The sequence below is a fragment of the Danio rerio genome, chromosome 8, assembly GCF_049306965.1.
Source record: "Danio rerio strain Tuebingen ecotype United States chromosome 8, GRCz12tu, whole genome shotgun sequence".
Lineage (NCBI taxonomy): Eukaryota > Metazoa > Chordata > Actinopteri > Cypriniformes > Danionidae > Danio > Danio rerio.
In genome coordinates, this window is record NC_133183.1 from 33,828,109 (window position 1) to 33,842,500 (window position 14,392).

At 34.0% G+C, this 14,392-nt stretch overlaps 1 protein-coding gene across 1 annotated transcript in view; it reads left to right on the plus strand.

The window, feature by feature from the left end:
• oxct1a (3-oxoacid CoA transferase 1a) overlaps window positions 1-14,392 on the plus strand; it is a 101,434-nt gene that overhangs the window by 18,370 nt on the left and 68,672 nt on the right. The window contains 1 exon segment of the mRNA NM_001007291.1: window positions 133-193. Coding sequence (NP_001007292.1) covers window positions 133-193 — 61 coding nt within the window.

Genomic DNA, 14,392 nt, shown 5'->3' on the forward strand with positions numbered 1-14,392 from the left:
CTTCTTAAACAGAGAAAAGAACATCACACTCATAGTAATATTCCACCTCAGCCTTTTCAATTTAAAGCTGGTTTTACAGACTTGCTGTTCTGATGTACAGATGCATGTTCTTTTTCTTTTTTTCTTAATCAGAAAAACAGCCCGAAACTTCAACCAGCCCATGTGCAAGGCAGCCAAGACCACGATTGTGGAGGTAAGCGTTGCAGTTAAAATGCATTATTTTAGATTTAAAAGCTTGTGCATGTGTCATATTATTTATCTTATGAATTCAATTTCCCCCAATGTATATATTTCTTGTCCTGCATTTTATTTCAACATTGTTTCTCACGTAAACAAAACAAATTGTGGGTTTCATCTAGATCTTTGAAGTTTTTCTCCCTCTATTCACTCTTTTTCATTTCCTTTCTACCGAGAGCGCTTTTCAAACACTTGTCTGCATATCAAATATGCTTTTATCTAAGCCTTTGTTCAAAACACGCTGCTACGAACAAAAGACTTATCAAAAGGCATTTTCAGTCCAACGAACTCCCATTAATTAATCTGGTCTTCCAGTATTTCTGTTCTTTCTCATGCAGCCTTGGTTTAAAATGACCACTGATTTATTTATTTTTTTCTAGAACTAGGCTTTATACCACTGGTCAATATTAAAGTAGCAAATTACAAATACTCTCAAACTACTTCAATTGAGTAGTTTTTCTCTGGAATTTTAATTTATTAAGTACTTTTAAAAATGTACTTTCCCTTAAGTACATTTATAGTGCAGTATTGGTACTTTTATCCCACTACTTTGCTTCAAAGTGCAGTCACTACTTTATTTTTTTATTAGAAATCATCAAACCTAAAATCATCCAAATATAATGTTAATGAATCATGTTACATCTTGACGTTGGGTAGATGTCTATGACATCTATCAGACGTTGGATTTTGGTTGCTATACCTGATGAATAAATGTCAGTATTTGACGTCAATATGATGTTTGTTTAAGATGTTGGCTCGACGTTGGATTTTGGTCACTTTGTAACACAAGCTAAAATCAACCAAATATCAACCGCAGCCCATCTCTGGGAAACATCCACACTCACATTCACACACTCACTCATACAATACGTACAATTTAGCCTACCCAATTCACCTGTACCGCATGTCTTTGGACGGTGGGGGAAACCGGAGCACCCGGAGGAAACCCATGTGAAAGCAGGGAGAACATGCAAACTCCACACAAAAATGCCAACTGAGCCGAGGTTCAAACCAGCGACCTTCTTGCTGTGTGGCGACAGCACTACCTACTGCGCCACTGCCTCGCCACCTTTTAATGTTACTTTTTGTAATTTTTTTTTTTTTTTGGTTTGCGATCAATTTATTACTAGCACTATCATCCAATATAAAGTATTTTCCTAGCCAATATGCTATAATTGTCTTTTGCTGCAGTGAAAATATATTAAAAGCATTTTGCTTAATTTCTACATTATTTATCACAAGCATTATATTAAAATGTTTCTGTTAAAGGGACAGTTCATCTCCCTATCATAATTTTGCCATCATATTTACTCACCTTGGATTTTATTGTGAGTTTTTTTCTATTGAACACAAAAAGAAGATATTTTGAAGAATGTTGGAAACCTGTAACCATTGACTTCCATAGTGAAAAGTAACAACTAATATGTAAGTCAATGGTTGCAGGTTTGCCACTTTCTTTAAAATATATTCTTTTGTGTTTAATTACAACAAACATTTTTTAAAGATGTAAGTATGTAATGGTAGAATATCCAGTTTTGGGTGAACTATCCCTTTAATATGTTTTAATGTAACTATAAGCTAACTTGAATGATCAATGAAAAGTTGTAATTTTAACTAATGCTTCTTTTCCTGTAACTACTCTTTACAATCAGTCCACCAATCAATCCATTAGTAGAACAATCATTCACATTTAGCAAGATTTGTGGCTTGCTCTTATTCTTTAATTGTCTTCTGCTGCAATTGTATCGGATGCTATTTGTACATTTCAAGCTTTTATTTGCCTGCTTTTCAGTCTTTATTGTAGCTATGAGCAGATATTAGTGGCCGGTATCATCTGACAATACGGTTATTGCAGTGCCACTAAAGATAAGCTTATCAGTTGACTGAGCGCACAGTAATGGTTTAAGGTCTTTTTCAATGTTTGTGCATCTGGTGATGAAAGCCGTCCTGCTAGGAGAACGAATCAGTCCAATGAGTGCTCAGCAACAGCGTGTATCTTGCGTTCTGCCTCTGTTTGACTGCTTGAGATGTTGTTTGTGGTGGCAGCCCTTCAGATTTCGCAGCAGGGACTCAGGATAAAGATTGACTCATGCCATGCACTGCCATTCCTGTTGTCAGGGGATGAGAACAGAAAACCGCCTTACTAGAGCTGCCTGTCGCATCTGCTTCAAAGAGTTTTTTAGTGGAGGAGGCTATTACAGGCAGTTCACCCAAAAATGAAGATTCTGTTATCGTTTACTCACTATTTACTTGTTTCAAACAAAGAGGTTATTTCTTCTATTGATCACAGAAGATATTTTGAAGAATGCTGAAAACCCGTAATCATTGACCTCCATTTATATTTTTATTTTTTATTCCAGATGCCAATGGTTACAGTTTTTTTTTTATTCTAAATATATTTTTTTAGTGTTTGTAGTTTACCCAAAAATTAAGATTCTGTCATCATTTACTTACTCTTTACTCTTTTTTTTTTTTCAAAGCGTTCTGTCTTTTCTTAAACACCAAAGAAGATATTTTGAAGAATGCTGAAAACCTGTATCTATTGTCTTCCATTGAATTTTTTTTTTACTATGGATGCCAATTGTTACAGGTTTTTAGATTCTTTTTTATTTTAAATATCTTCTCTAGTGTTCGTAGTTTACCCAAAAATGAAGTTTCTGTTATCATTTACTCACTCTTTACTTTTTACTTTTTTTTAAAGATAGAGAGTTTTGTCCTCTGTTGAACAAAAAAAAATGTTTTGAAAAATGTTTAAAACCTTTAACCATTGACTTCCTTAGTATTTTTTTACTATGCATGCGAATAGTTAATTTTTTTATTTATGTATTTATTTAATTTCTAAATATCTTCTTTAGCTCTCATAATTCATCCAAAAAAGATTTTGTTATTATTTACTCACTCTTTACACTTTTTTTCAGTTGAACACAAAAAGAAGATAAATTTGCATTAAGAATGCAACTGTTTACTTCCATTGTTTTTTTTTTTTTTTTAACCATGGATGCAAATGGTTACAGGTTCTTAGATTTTCTTTCTAAATATCTTATTTACTGTTCAACCGAAGGAAAGAAAAAAAAAAAATATATATATATATATATATATATATATATATATATATATATATATATATATATATATATATATATATATATATATATATATATATATATATATATATATATGTGTGTGTGTGTGTGTGTGTGTGTGTGTGTGTGTGTGTGTGTGTGTGTATGTACAGTGTGTGTGTGTATGTGTGTATGTATGTATGTATGTATGTATATGTATATATATATATATATATATATATATATATATATATATATATATATATATATATATATATATATATATATATATATATATATATATATATATATAGTGTGTGTGTGAAGTATCTCTTTAATGTGAATAGTTTCAATTTAAAATTCTCTTTTTCAACAAGGACACGTTCACCTAAACTGAAGTGATGGTAGAGATATTTTTGATATTACACATCGTTTCTGTTTCTAATCATTGCGGTTAAATTTCTATTCATCAGACGTTGATACAAGATAAAGCAGCACAACTGTTTCCAACATTATTAATAGAATCAGCATACTGGAATGATTTCTGAAGGAGAATGTGACACTGGCGACAGGAGTAATGATGCAGAAAATTCAGCTTTGCCATCACATGAATAAATTATAATTTACATTATATTAAAAGATAAATGCTGACGCTGTAAGAGAGTATAAAAACACAAATGACTAAATAGTTTAATTACATTAGCCCACATCCTTAGAACATATATGTTTTTAAAGAAATATATAGCTTTTTTTGGTAATAGCACATTTTATAACCTAGAGTTAGATTAAAAATAGTCAAACTCAATGGTTAAGATCTTGGGGAGATGTAAGATGACCCTTTAAAAAAAAAAAAAAAAAAAATCTGTTCCTTTTAAAAATACCCATAACCCAATGTCACTAATACCAACCCCGACCTGTTTTAGAGCGTAATCTTTTCAGGTCTCATGTTGGATCTCACATTGAATGGTTATTAGATCTAAGTAGACTTGTCATGACCTATTCTCTATCTGCACTGTATGAGCGTGCTTGTAAGGCAGGATCATCACTTAAGGGTTAAATGAAGGAGAAGGGAGCTGATTTCTGCTGAGGACAAACAGAAATTAGATAAACATTTTCTTCAGGCAACTAGTCAGTAATACTTCAGGAAAGCATGTAAATAAACACAAATACATAGTTTGATGTGATTTAATAAGGTTGCATTCACTTTAGAAAAGTACCACAGTAGAGTTTGCTAGATGGTGCGCTTCATATTATTCAATGAACAGAGCTCTGACCTTAAATAAACCCAGGCTAGCGTGAAAGCCTCCTAACAAGCTTATGAAGGACCGTTAGAATGATTCACATCATTGTCTTCACATGCAGGCAACAGCATGAATCTGTGTGGGAAATGACTTTCACATAATATACACAAATCTGAGTCATAACCGCTGTGTTTTCAAAATGCATTTGCTAACTGATTTCTTAAGAAGTGTCAATTAAATTGATTTTTAATTGAATTTAAAATAATTATGTATTGAATCAATATTAAGTGAATAGCAATATTTGCTGAACAATGCTCTGAACAGGTGTCAGCCCTATAATATAGCACTATAATTCAGCAATATTTTAAAGATATTCATCTATGATTAATGAATGATTTGCATCTTGGCAATTGACATTCATGTTAAGTTGTTGAGAAACGCACACACAAAAGGAACAAATGCTTATTTGCATACAGAAATCCATCTTAATGACATGAGATCCGTCAGGATAAGCGACTTGATTCATTACACTGTGTGCTCAATAAGGGTGTTTTTTTGTGTGTGTGTGTCTAATTCCTGATGAGGTAAATATTGTTGCAGACAACACTACACTCAAAACAATCTTGAGGCCTAAAAAAATAAGATTTATTTATTCTGTATTCTTACATATAATATTTCCACCCATATACTTTTAATGTAATTGAACTAGAAACATTTAAGAACATGATTTACGTTATAGTATCAATGTGTTTGAAATTCTACTTATTAATTTAAAACACGTTGAATTTAATCTGTTGTGTGGATTATGTAGTTATCAATTTTGCCTCTAAATATTAATATAAGTGAAGCAATCTCATATAATTTAACTATTTGTATCTTGCTTTTTCTACAGCAAGATTTATTTATACCATTTTCATTTATTTATACCAGATTAAATCTGGTGCACGGCATGGTGGCTCAGGGGTTAGCACTGTCGCCTCACAGTAAGAAGGCTGCTGGTTCGAGTCCTGGCTGGGTCAGTTGGCGTTTCTGTGTGGAGTTTGCGTGTTCTCCCCATGTTCACGTGTGTTTCCTCCCAGATGCTCTGGTTTCCCCCATAAGATAAGATATGCGCTATGGATGAATTGAATAAACAAAATTGGCCGTAGTGTATGAGTGTGTCTGTAAATGAGTGTGTATGCGTGTTCCCAGTAGGGGATTCTGGAAGGGCATCTGCTGTGTAAAACATGATCTGGAATAGTTGGCGGTTCATTCTGCTGTGGCAACCTCTGAAATGGAGACAAAGCTGAAGGAAAATGAATGAAAACGAACCAACAAAAAACATTGAAGCTATCCTATAAGTATAGTGAATGGAAATTTAGATGATTCGAATATAATTCAAATGTTACATATTGATTCCCTAACATAATTCACAAACACATGCAAACGGTGACATCTCGAAAAAGACAACACCATAATGCATATTTGAAATCATAAAAGACTGTTAAGATTAATTTCAGTCAGACAGTCAGGCATTTTCTGCCTGTGCAGCCCTCTGTTATTGTGAGGATAACTTTGTGGCTATGAGCATTTATTAATTTGATGTAAACGCTGGATTCTTATTACAAGCTGGCAATATTCTCTTCATAAATGCTTCAACATGTGATGTCAACAAACACGCAGGTATGCTTTTATTTTTCTTTGTTTTTTTTTTCTATTGGCTGTACTTAAAACTTTAAAACTTTAAGTTTTTCTGTCATATTGGTCCTAAATACAAGAGAATTTAACTTTAACAGAAACTTTTTTTATTTGCTTATCACAAATACAACAGAACCTTGCTAAAAAAAAATGTCATCTCAGTCTGCATGATCTTCATGTTGAAGTGAATCACCAAAATAATGAATCTGATACAGAAAAATAATGAATAATGAACAAAGTCTACATATAGTCCTGCTGATTTCTTTAATGTTTTGCTTTTAGATCATTATAATATTAAATAATATTGATGCGTTTTTGTAAAGTTTTAAAGATGTTTGTGGAGGAATGATGCAATGATGTGTCTCGGACTGTTATTCCAACGCAATCTCATGGCAATTCGTAACTTTTTGATTTAGTGATTAATTCGTATGAATTTAAACAATTTCATTTGTACAATGTAGTACAATTTGCTCATCACCCATTGACGGTTGGGTTTAGGGGTGGGGTTGGGTGCCACGCCTACTTTTTAAAATCATAAATTTTCATACGACTGAACTCGTATGAGTTCTTACGAATTAGCCACAAACTGACCAAACATAAAATAAAGGTTGGTTATTCTGAGGACAAGTCCACGCCCACAAACATGGCATGGCTCAAAGTGAAACCTGATTGATTAGTTAACTTGTCAGTCATATAACATATTCCCTGATCATTCAAAGTGGCTAATGCAAGCCTAGTTGATTGTGGTTTGTCCACACAAAGTATCCATTTCATACACTTCTCTAGGTTTTCGCGAAATAATTGAATTATTGCCATGCCTTTCTGTATAGCTGCTGTCTCTGTGAAAAGTTGTGCGTATAGGACTTGCTACAATTTTTCAGGTTAATTGCCAATGTTACTTATGATGCCTGTTGCCAACATGCTGGACAGTGCAAGTGTATCTGTCTGCGAGCTGCAAGAGAAGGGCGTAACATGAAAGGAGTTAACTTGTAGTAGAGGCATAACTTGGCTATCGAGATCCCATTGAGCCATGCGAGATGTCACAACGAGATGTTGTTGGCAAGAATGTGGAAATACTTTCCAGAGAACATTTTCAGTAAATGTTTTCATGAGTTTTCTCCAAAATTAACCCATAATCAATTCATTTGATATATTATTATATTCATTCTTGCGACTCCACTTGCTGTCTTTTTCGTCCGTTTTGTCATAACAGTTAGCCTACTTGGGGTCACCCCAAGTGGTTGCAAATGACAGCACAATGGCGTGGTTGTCAAGTATGAAAGCCTCCACAACCCTCGGTGGTTTAGGGTTGGGGTAGGTTTAGATATTAATAACTGTGACGGTTTGGTTTAGGGTTAGAGGAAGGTGTAGACGCTATTAACTCTAATTACTGGGTTTAGGGTTGCGGTAGGTGTATACATTAATAACTGTGGGTACAGCGCCATCTTGCTGACAACATTGACACGATGGTCTCGACAACTTCAAGTTACTCCCCCTTCATGTTACGCCTCTGTCCTGCAGTCTGCAGACAGACCCTACAAACACAGTGAAGGGGGCTTGGAATAACGGTGTTAGGATTGTCCAGATTGCGTGGTCAGCAAAGGGTCAATTAAAAGCTTTATTTAGAAATAATGAAATTTGGGTAAGGAACACTGACTGAAAAAAATGTAAAAGCACCTTACAAATGATCTTATATGCTTGAATGCAAGCAGCAACTCTGTCCTATTTCATTTGACCTTTTATTTTTTTTATTTTGCTTTCTCTGTATTTGGCCATAGAGTGCACTATCTTCCCTATATTCTGCATCTTCTTTACTTTGTAATAGCCTAGGCCATATTTAGCTGCGTGTATCCCATTATAATCTGCCAAAAGCAGCAGCCATGTTGAATTATTCCCCTCAATTGGCTGGCTGATGAGGCTTGCCAATGGCTCGGCGTTTGGAGAGAAGCGTTCCTGTTGCCTGTCAGAGCCTGTCGCTGGAAATACTGATGCCACTGCAGGAAACAGCCACCTTATTTCCTCTCGTTATAAACCAGACAACGCGGCACACCGTCCTAATGAACAGGATATCTGATAGCTGTGAGGAGACACAAAGCTGCTACTTTTCTAATGAATTAAAGAAACAGAAGTGATCATTAGCATTAGTCAAAGGAAATGCAGATTGGCAACAAAAAATAATAATAAAGCAGGCGCGATCTATTCGGCCAGCCGGTTGCCAGGCGACAGCAGATCTGTGGCATATTCCAGTTATCCTGTTATCGCAGGTACAATGAGGACCAGGGCATTGTGGGATGCGAGGCCAGTCGGTTCAAACAAGGCCATATTTGATAGTCACAACGGTTGTAAAGGAACCAATCTGTTCTTTTTCAAATTTGGTTGAAACGACAGGTTGCATGAAATGGGTTTTTTTTTTCCTCCAGGACGGGGCTAATTGGTTATTGATGAAATTCATCCTCAAAGGTATTATCTCTCCTCCTCCTCCTCCTCTCTGTCCAATTTCAAAACGCTGATTATCCTTTTGGTTTGTTGCACATAAATTACCAGTGCAACAGCTGGGGCGTTGTGAGCGAGATCAGGGATATTGCAAAATCTGAAGCCTGCAGATCGTAGTGTTGATTTTTCAATCCCATCAACCTCCTACTGGATTATTCGTGCATTTGTTGTGTTTATGTAAAGATTTTTTGTTATTATTGTTCTGCAAATTCTATCTTCCAAGTCTTATTCATGACTGAATAGGACTTAACAAGGTCATTAAACCTATTTGCTATTTTTTTCAGTTTTGATTAATTGTACATTTTTTCTTGTCAGCACAAAAGGAGACATTACAATACATTGTAAAAACATAGCTGAAGGGCATTTGTTAAGTGATGTCATTGTTATGTTAATGTTGTTGTTTGTAGTAAAGCATAATCTTTAGACAATAACAATTACAGTGGGGAAAATAAGTATTAAACACGTCACTATTTTTCTCTGAAAACATATTACTAAAGGTGCCGTTGACTGGAATTTTTCACCAGATGTTAACAGCAACCAAAGAAACCCATATATGCAAAAAAACAACAAATCTAATTAGTTTACAAATTAAGTTATGTGTAATAAAATAACAAAGGGAAAACGTATTGAACACATGAAGAAAGGGAGGTGAAGAAAGGCAGTGAAAGCCCAGACAGCAGCTGAAATCTCTGAGTAGTTGTTCAGCAACTCTCTGCCTTTCGTCATTGTAAATGCTGCTTCAGTCCAACATCTACATTACCAAGATGGTGAAGATGAAACCAGGGTGGACATTTCAGCAAGACAACGATCCAAAACACAGCCAAGGAAACTCTCAAAGCTATCAGATAAAGAAGAGCTGTAGAATGGCCTAGCCAATCACCTGTTCTGAATCCAGAGTGAGTAGAGAGAGTGTATGCTGGTGCGTGCTGGTGTTGAGGTTATGCTACAAAAATTATAACAAAAACGGAAAAACGATATGCCGATCGCTGGATATGTTAACAGAGGAAGTTTCTGTTGTTAGACAACAGCAGAAGAAGATCATGGGGCCTGGTGGAGGAAGTGAAAGCATTGAGACTACAAAACATTGAAAAAGACAAGCGGATTCTGTTACTAGAAAATCGGATGGCGAATCTGGAGCAATTCACCAGGATGAATGAAGTCATGGTCACCGGATTAGAAATAAAAAGTAATAATAATAAAATAGAAATCAGTAGAAAAAACAAATTAAAGGTCAGATTTGATAAACTAGACCCACAGGACCATCAAGAATTCTGTGAAAAACTTACACTTGAGCAATGCATGTGAATTCATTCTCCATATAAGAGGCATCTTTAAGGTGCCATCATTAACTAGCCTGTTATATAAACTATTAAATAGGTTTCAGTAGTTCAGTGCTTTCTCCTTGTGTCATTCCATTGTTATAATACATAACTCATTTTTCAGATTTTTTGCACATTGTTTATTCACATAAATAAATTGTATTCCAAGTTAATTATTATATATAGTTAAAAAATTTGACTGTGTCCTGCTTAATGTTTTTTTTTTTCTGAGGTAAAAATAATGACCACTAGGTATGTCACGATAAGTCATTACTGTTGTGCGATTAAATAGTCAAAGAAATTATTGTGATAAGTGATATTATTGTCATTTTAAAACCAATTTATGTCAAGCACATGTAAATGACCCTTTTGGCTTTAATGTTATTCCTGAATCATAACTTTTCTGGAAGTGGACTGCAGATTTGAAACAGTTTACTTTGTTACCTCCTCAAAAATAGTTTTCAGGAAAGATATGAAAATGTAACTTTCTTTTTTGTCTGTTAGTAAAAAAAAAATCCCTGAATGTCTGACATCTCCAACAGGGATTAGATGACATGACAGAAGCTGTGTAATCTGCTCAAGTTTTTAAGACATTAGAATAGACATAAAAATATTGGACGGTATATATATATATTGTGTGGCCAAAAGTGGTTGAGGTCATGTCCATGTATTGCAGGATAAGTCGATTTTCTGATTATTGAGACAGGCCTAATGACCACCATACATTTTATAATATATATACATATAATTTTATAATGTTTACGAAAGTTCAGGGTAGCAACAGTCAAATTTTCACTTATTTATATATATTTAATAAAAACAGGTCAGAAAAAGCATGGTGTTTCATATTTACATACATTTATCAGATAAAACCCCGTTATTTTACCCATATTTTAATGAAAGTTAACTGAATCAGTTAACTGAAAGGCCTAAATGTGTTTTTTTTAATGATCCTTTGGTGCAGATTGACTTCATGAGAATGTGCTGCAGCATGTTTATAAATGCCATTGAAAAAAAAAAACTTAGCTGTGTCTTTAGAGGTTTGCTTCTCTTCCTTTTGGTGCATGTTCCCCTCAAGGGCCACTTGAGTGAAGTGGTAATTGTGTTTTGCCTCAGGTTGGCAGCCCCTCAAGGTGCCTGCTGCTGATAGGCCAGGTTTCCTCGAGCATACATGTACTGAGCTGAAACCTGCTTCAAAAACATCTGCAAGTGAAGAAATATGTGCTTTGTAGCATATTAAAAATTTACTGTAAACTACTACACAAAATCCAACCTCAGTATTTTAACAACATGTCTTGGTTTGTGTTTATTGCAAAATCTCTGCTCTCAGCTCTCCATCAGGCAAGAAGTAGAATATTTTGGGTTGTTTTAAAATATATGCTCTGCAACTTATGTTTGTGTTCTTGGTATGTTATGATTCATCACTGTGATGGTTTGGTTCACTTCATGGTATTGAAACCATATTTCAGAATGTTTGATTTAGGTTTAAATTCTTCTTCAAATACACCAGGGGTTTTCAAATACACTCTCATCTGTAAAACAATTGTTCACTCAACTTAAAATCATTAGTTATCTTTTTGCGTTGTTTGTAACTTAATGTTTAGTTGATAGAGTTAAATAATTGACCAAAGGACTTATTTCAAGTAACCGGGACTTGCAAAGTTTAGTGTTCATAGGTTAACTTACGTTTTCAAGCAAAGCAGAACTTGCTAACTTTAGTTAAAATGCATTAACTTACTTTTTCAGTTTGTCTGTACTAACATTTAAGTTCACTGAAATTAGCAGATTTTCTCAGTTAGCACAAACAACCAAATATTTTTATTAAAGGATTTTGCCTTCAATGTACTTAATTGTCTAATATAATTGAATAATATATTGTCTTTTCATAATAATTTTCCTTATGAAATAAAATAATTCTCCTTAGAAAGTAATTGTTAGGACAAACTCAACTCATGAGTTTATTATTATTGTTATTATTTTTATTATTATTTTTATTTCATTGAATACAAGAATAATTACATCACTGCATTGAAGAGAAAATACAAATAGCAAAAAATAAAGAAGAGGAAAGAAAAGCCTCAATCATAGTACAAAGCTTCATTTATTAAGAAAAAAGATTATCATAAGCTTTAAGAAATTATTTCTCTTATTGCTATTAATAAGCTTAAGAGATTCAATATTGAACAAAATTTCAGCAAGAAAAGTATTGGTCACACTTTACAATAAGGTTCATTAGTTAATGTTATTTATTCATTTACTAACATGAACAAATAATGAACAATACATCTACTACTGTATTTGTTCATGTTAGTTAACGTTAGTTAATGAAAATACAGTAGTTCATTGTTAGTTCATGTTAACTCATGGTGCATTAACTAATGTTAACAAGCATGGACTTGGATGTCAATAATGCATTAGTAAATGTTCAATTATGATTAATAAATGCTGTACATGTGTTGTTCATGATTAGTTCATGTTAGTAAGTGCATTAACTAATGAACCTTATTGTAAAGTGTTACCAAAGTATTAAATCTAGGTATTGCCTTTAGGAACTTATTTTTGTGTATAAAACATTTACAGTGTAACAAAGAAAATAAACAATAAGATCAAGAGCATGATCATTACCAGAGAAATACAGAAATATATGTTTTATAGACCAATTTAAATCATATTTAAAATAGGAGGATAAATAAAATAAAAAAAGATTTTGTTCCAAAGAAGTTTAACGTGGACATAACTGTAGATTAAGTGTAATAAGGTCTCTTCATGTATATTGCAGAAAGTCCACACAAATTAGATATATCAAAATAATTAGCAATTTGGGAATTTGTAGGATCTACATTATGCAAATTCTTAAAATGCATCTCTCTTATTTTGTGGTCAACTCAAATCTTTTTAAGCTGCAATGATGAACTCGCTGAGAGATGAGTGGACTTTTTTGTCACCTGTCAGTACAGAGTTAATTTTCTTTTGCATTCTTAGTTCCTCAGTAAACACATTCGGCTCTTTCTTTGCTGCTCTGTTGTGTATAAGCAATTCTACGTTGCGCATATATATTAACAAAAACAATTACATTGAAAAATCTCTGTTGCTGCGCTTCTCATCTGCTCTCAAAGACTCAACACAGGGAGACGTGCATCAGTGAGGCTGTTTGCTTAGCTTTTCATTTTAAAATGCACTACTTTTGCTATTGTTATTGATTACTGTGGATTTTTTGACATTTGAAGATGAAGATAATTGGAAATGCAGCAGAACCATTTTAATTTGAAGAATCTTTGGAGAAACTTTTGAAAACGAGGGCAGGGTTGTGCACATTCGCTCCCTTGTTGTGTTATCTGGATCATTCTATATCCTTCATTCAGCCCAACTCGTATGACCTTTGAGGGGGCAGGAGAATTTTTTAGGGGGTACCTTGGGGAACTGTGAGAGCATGAGAGTTGTACTATGCTTTTTCGTTCAAGTTTGAATATACCCTTACTTTTTAGCAATCTTAGATCAAAATGTAATTATTTTTTTTAAAACATAATTTGACGTTTACAAACAGACTACCAGAGATGGTTAAAGTTATGGGCCTGGACCCGTCATTGCTGCTTGCAGCTACTTTTGAATTTAGATTGGTCTCATAATGCTTACTGACACATGCCTATGTATCAAACTATTTTTGAAGATTGTGGATTATTTATGTGGCGTCTGTTGGTTATGCTTGGCAGATGTTATGAAGCAAGATGTGCAAAAACAAACATGCTAATCATTTTTAGCTACCTGCCTGATTTAAAGTGATATGTAACATGCGTTCACTCCATGTTTTTGATCCAGAATTGCCAACTGTTTCACAACAACATGTGAGTGTCAGCTTTAATAGCCTTTGACATGGCTCACAGTCCAAAAAAAGAACAAACCTTTGAAAAAGGTTTTTCTCTCTCCCCTCAGGGATATTGCATCCCTGTTTTCCTTCTGTATAGGTGACATCATCTTATTTTCACTCTCATTGAAGAGCAAATGCTACTTCAGAGGCACACAGGGTCACTGTCTTCTTTTCCTTGGGGCTGTTTGTCCATGTTAAGAGGTAATATAAAGTGATATATTAACCTATTCTGCTATGTGGAAGTAAGCTTTGCCATTGTTTAGGACTTCATATGAGGAAAATAACTAGGAATTACAAACAATCGTTAAATGGTCAAGTTGCTTACATTACATGTATTTACACATTACATGTGTTTATAACTGGATAAAAAGAATCTAACAGGAAAATATCAGTTTGAAACATCAAGCAGCATAATGAGCTATTTAAAGGCTATTTAAAATCAATGGATGTGAATGAGATCGGATGTCTCAAGCCAATAAGGTTCCAATGGCTGCACCT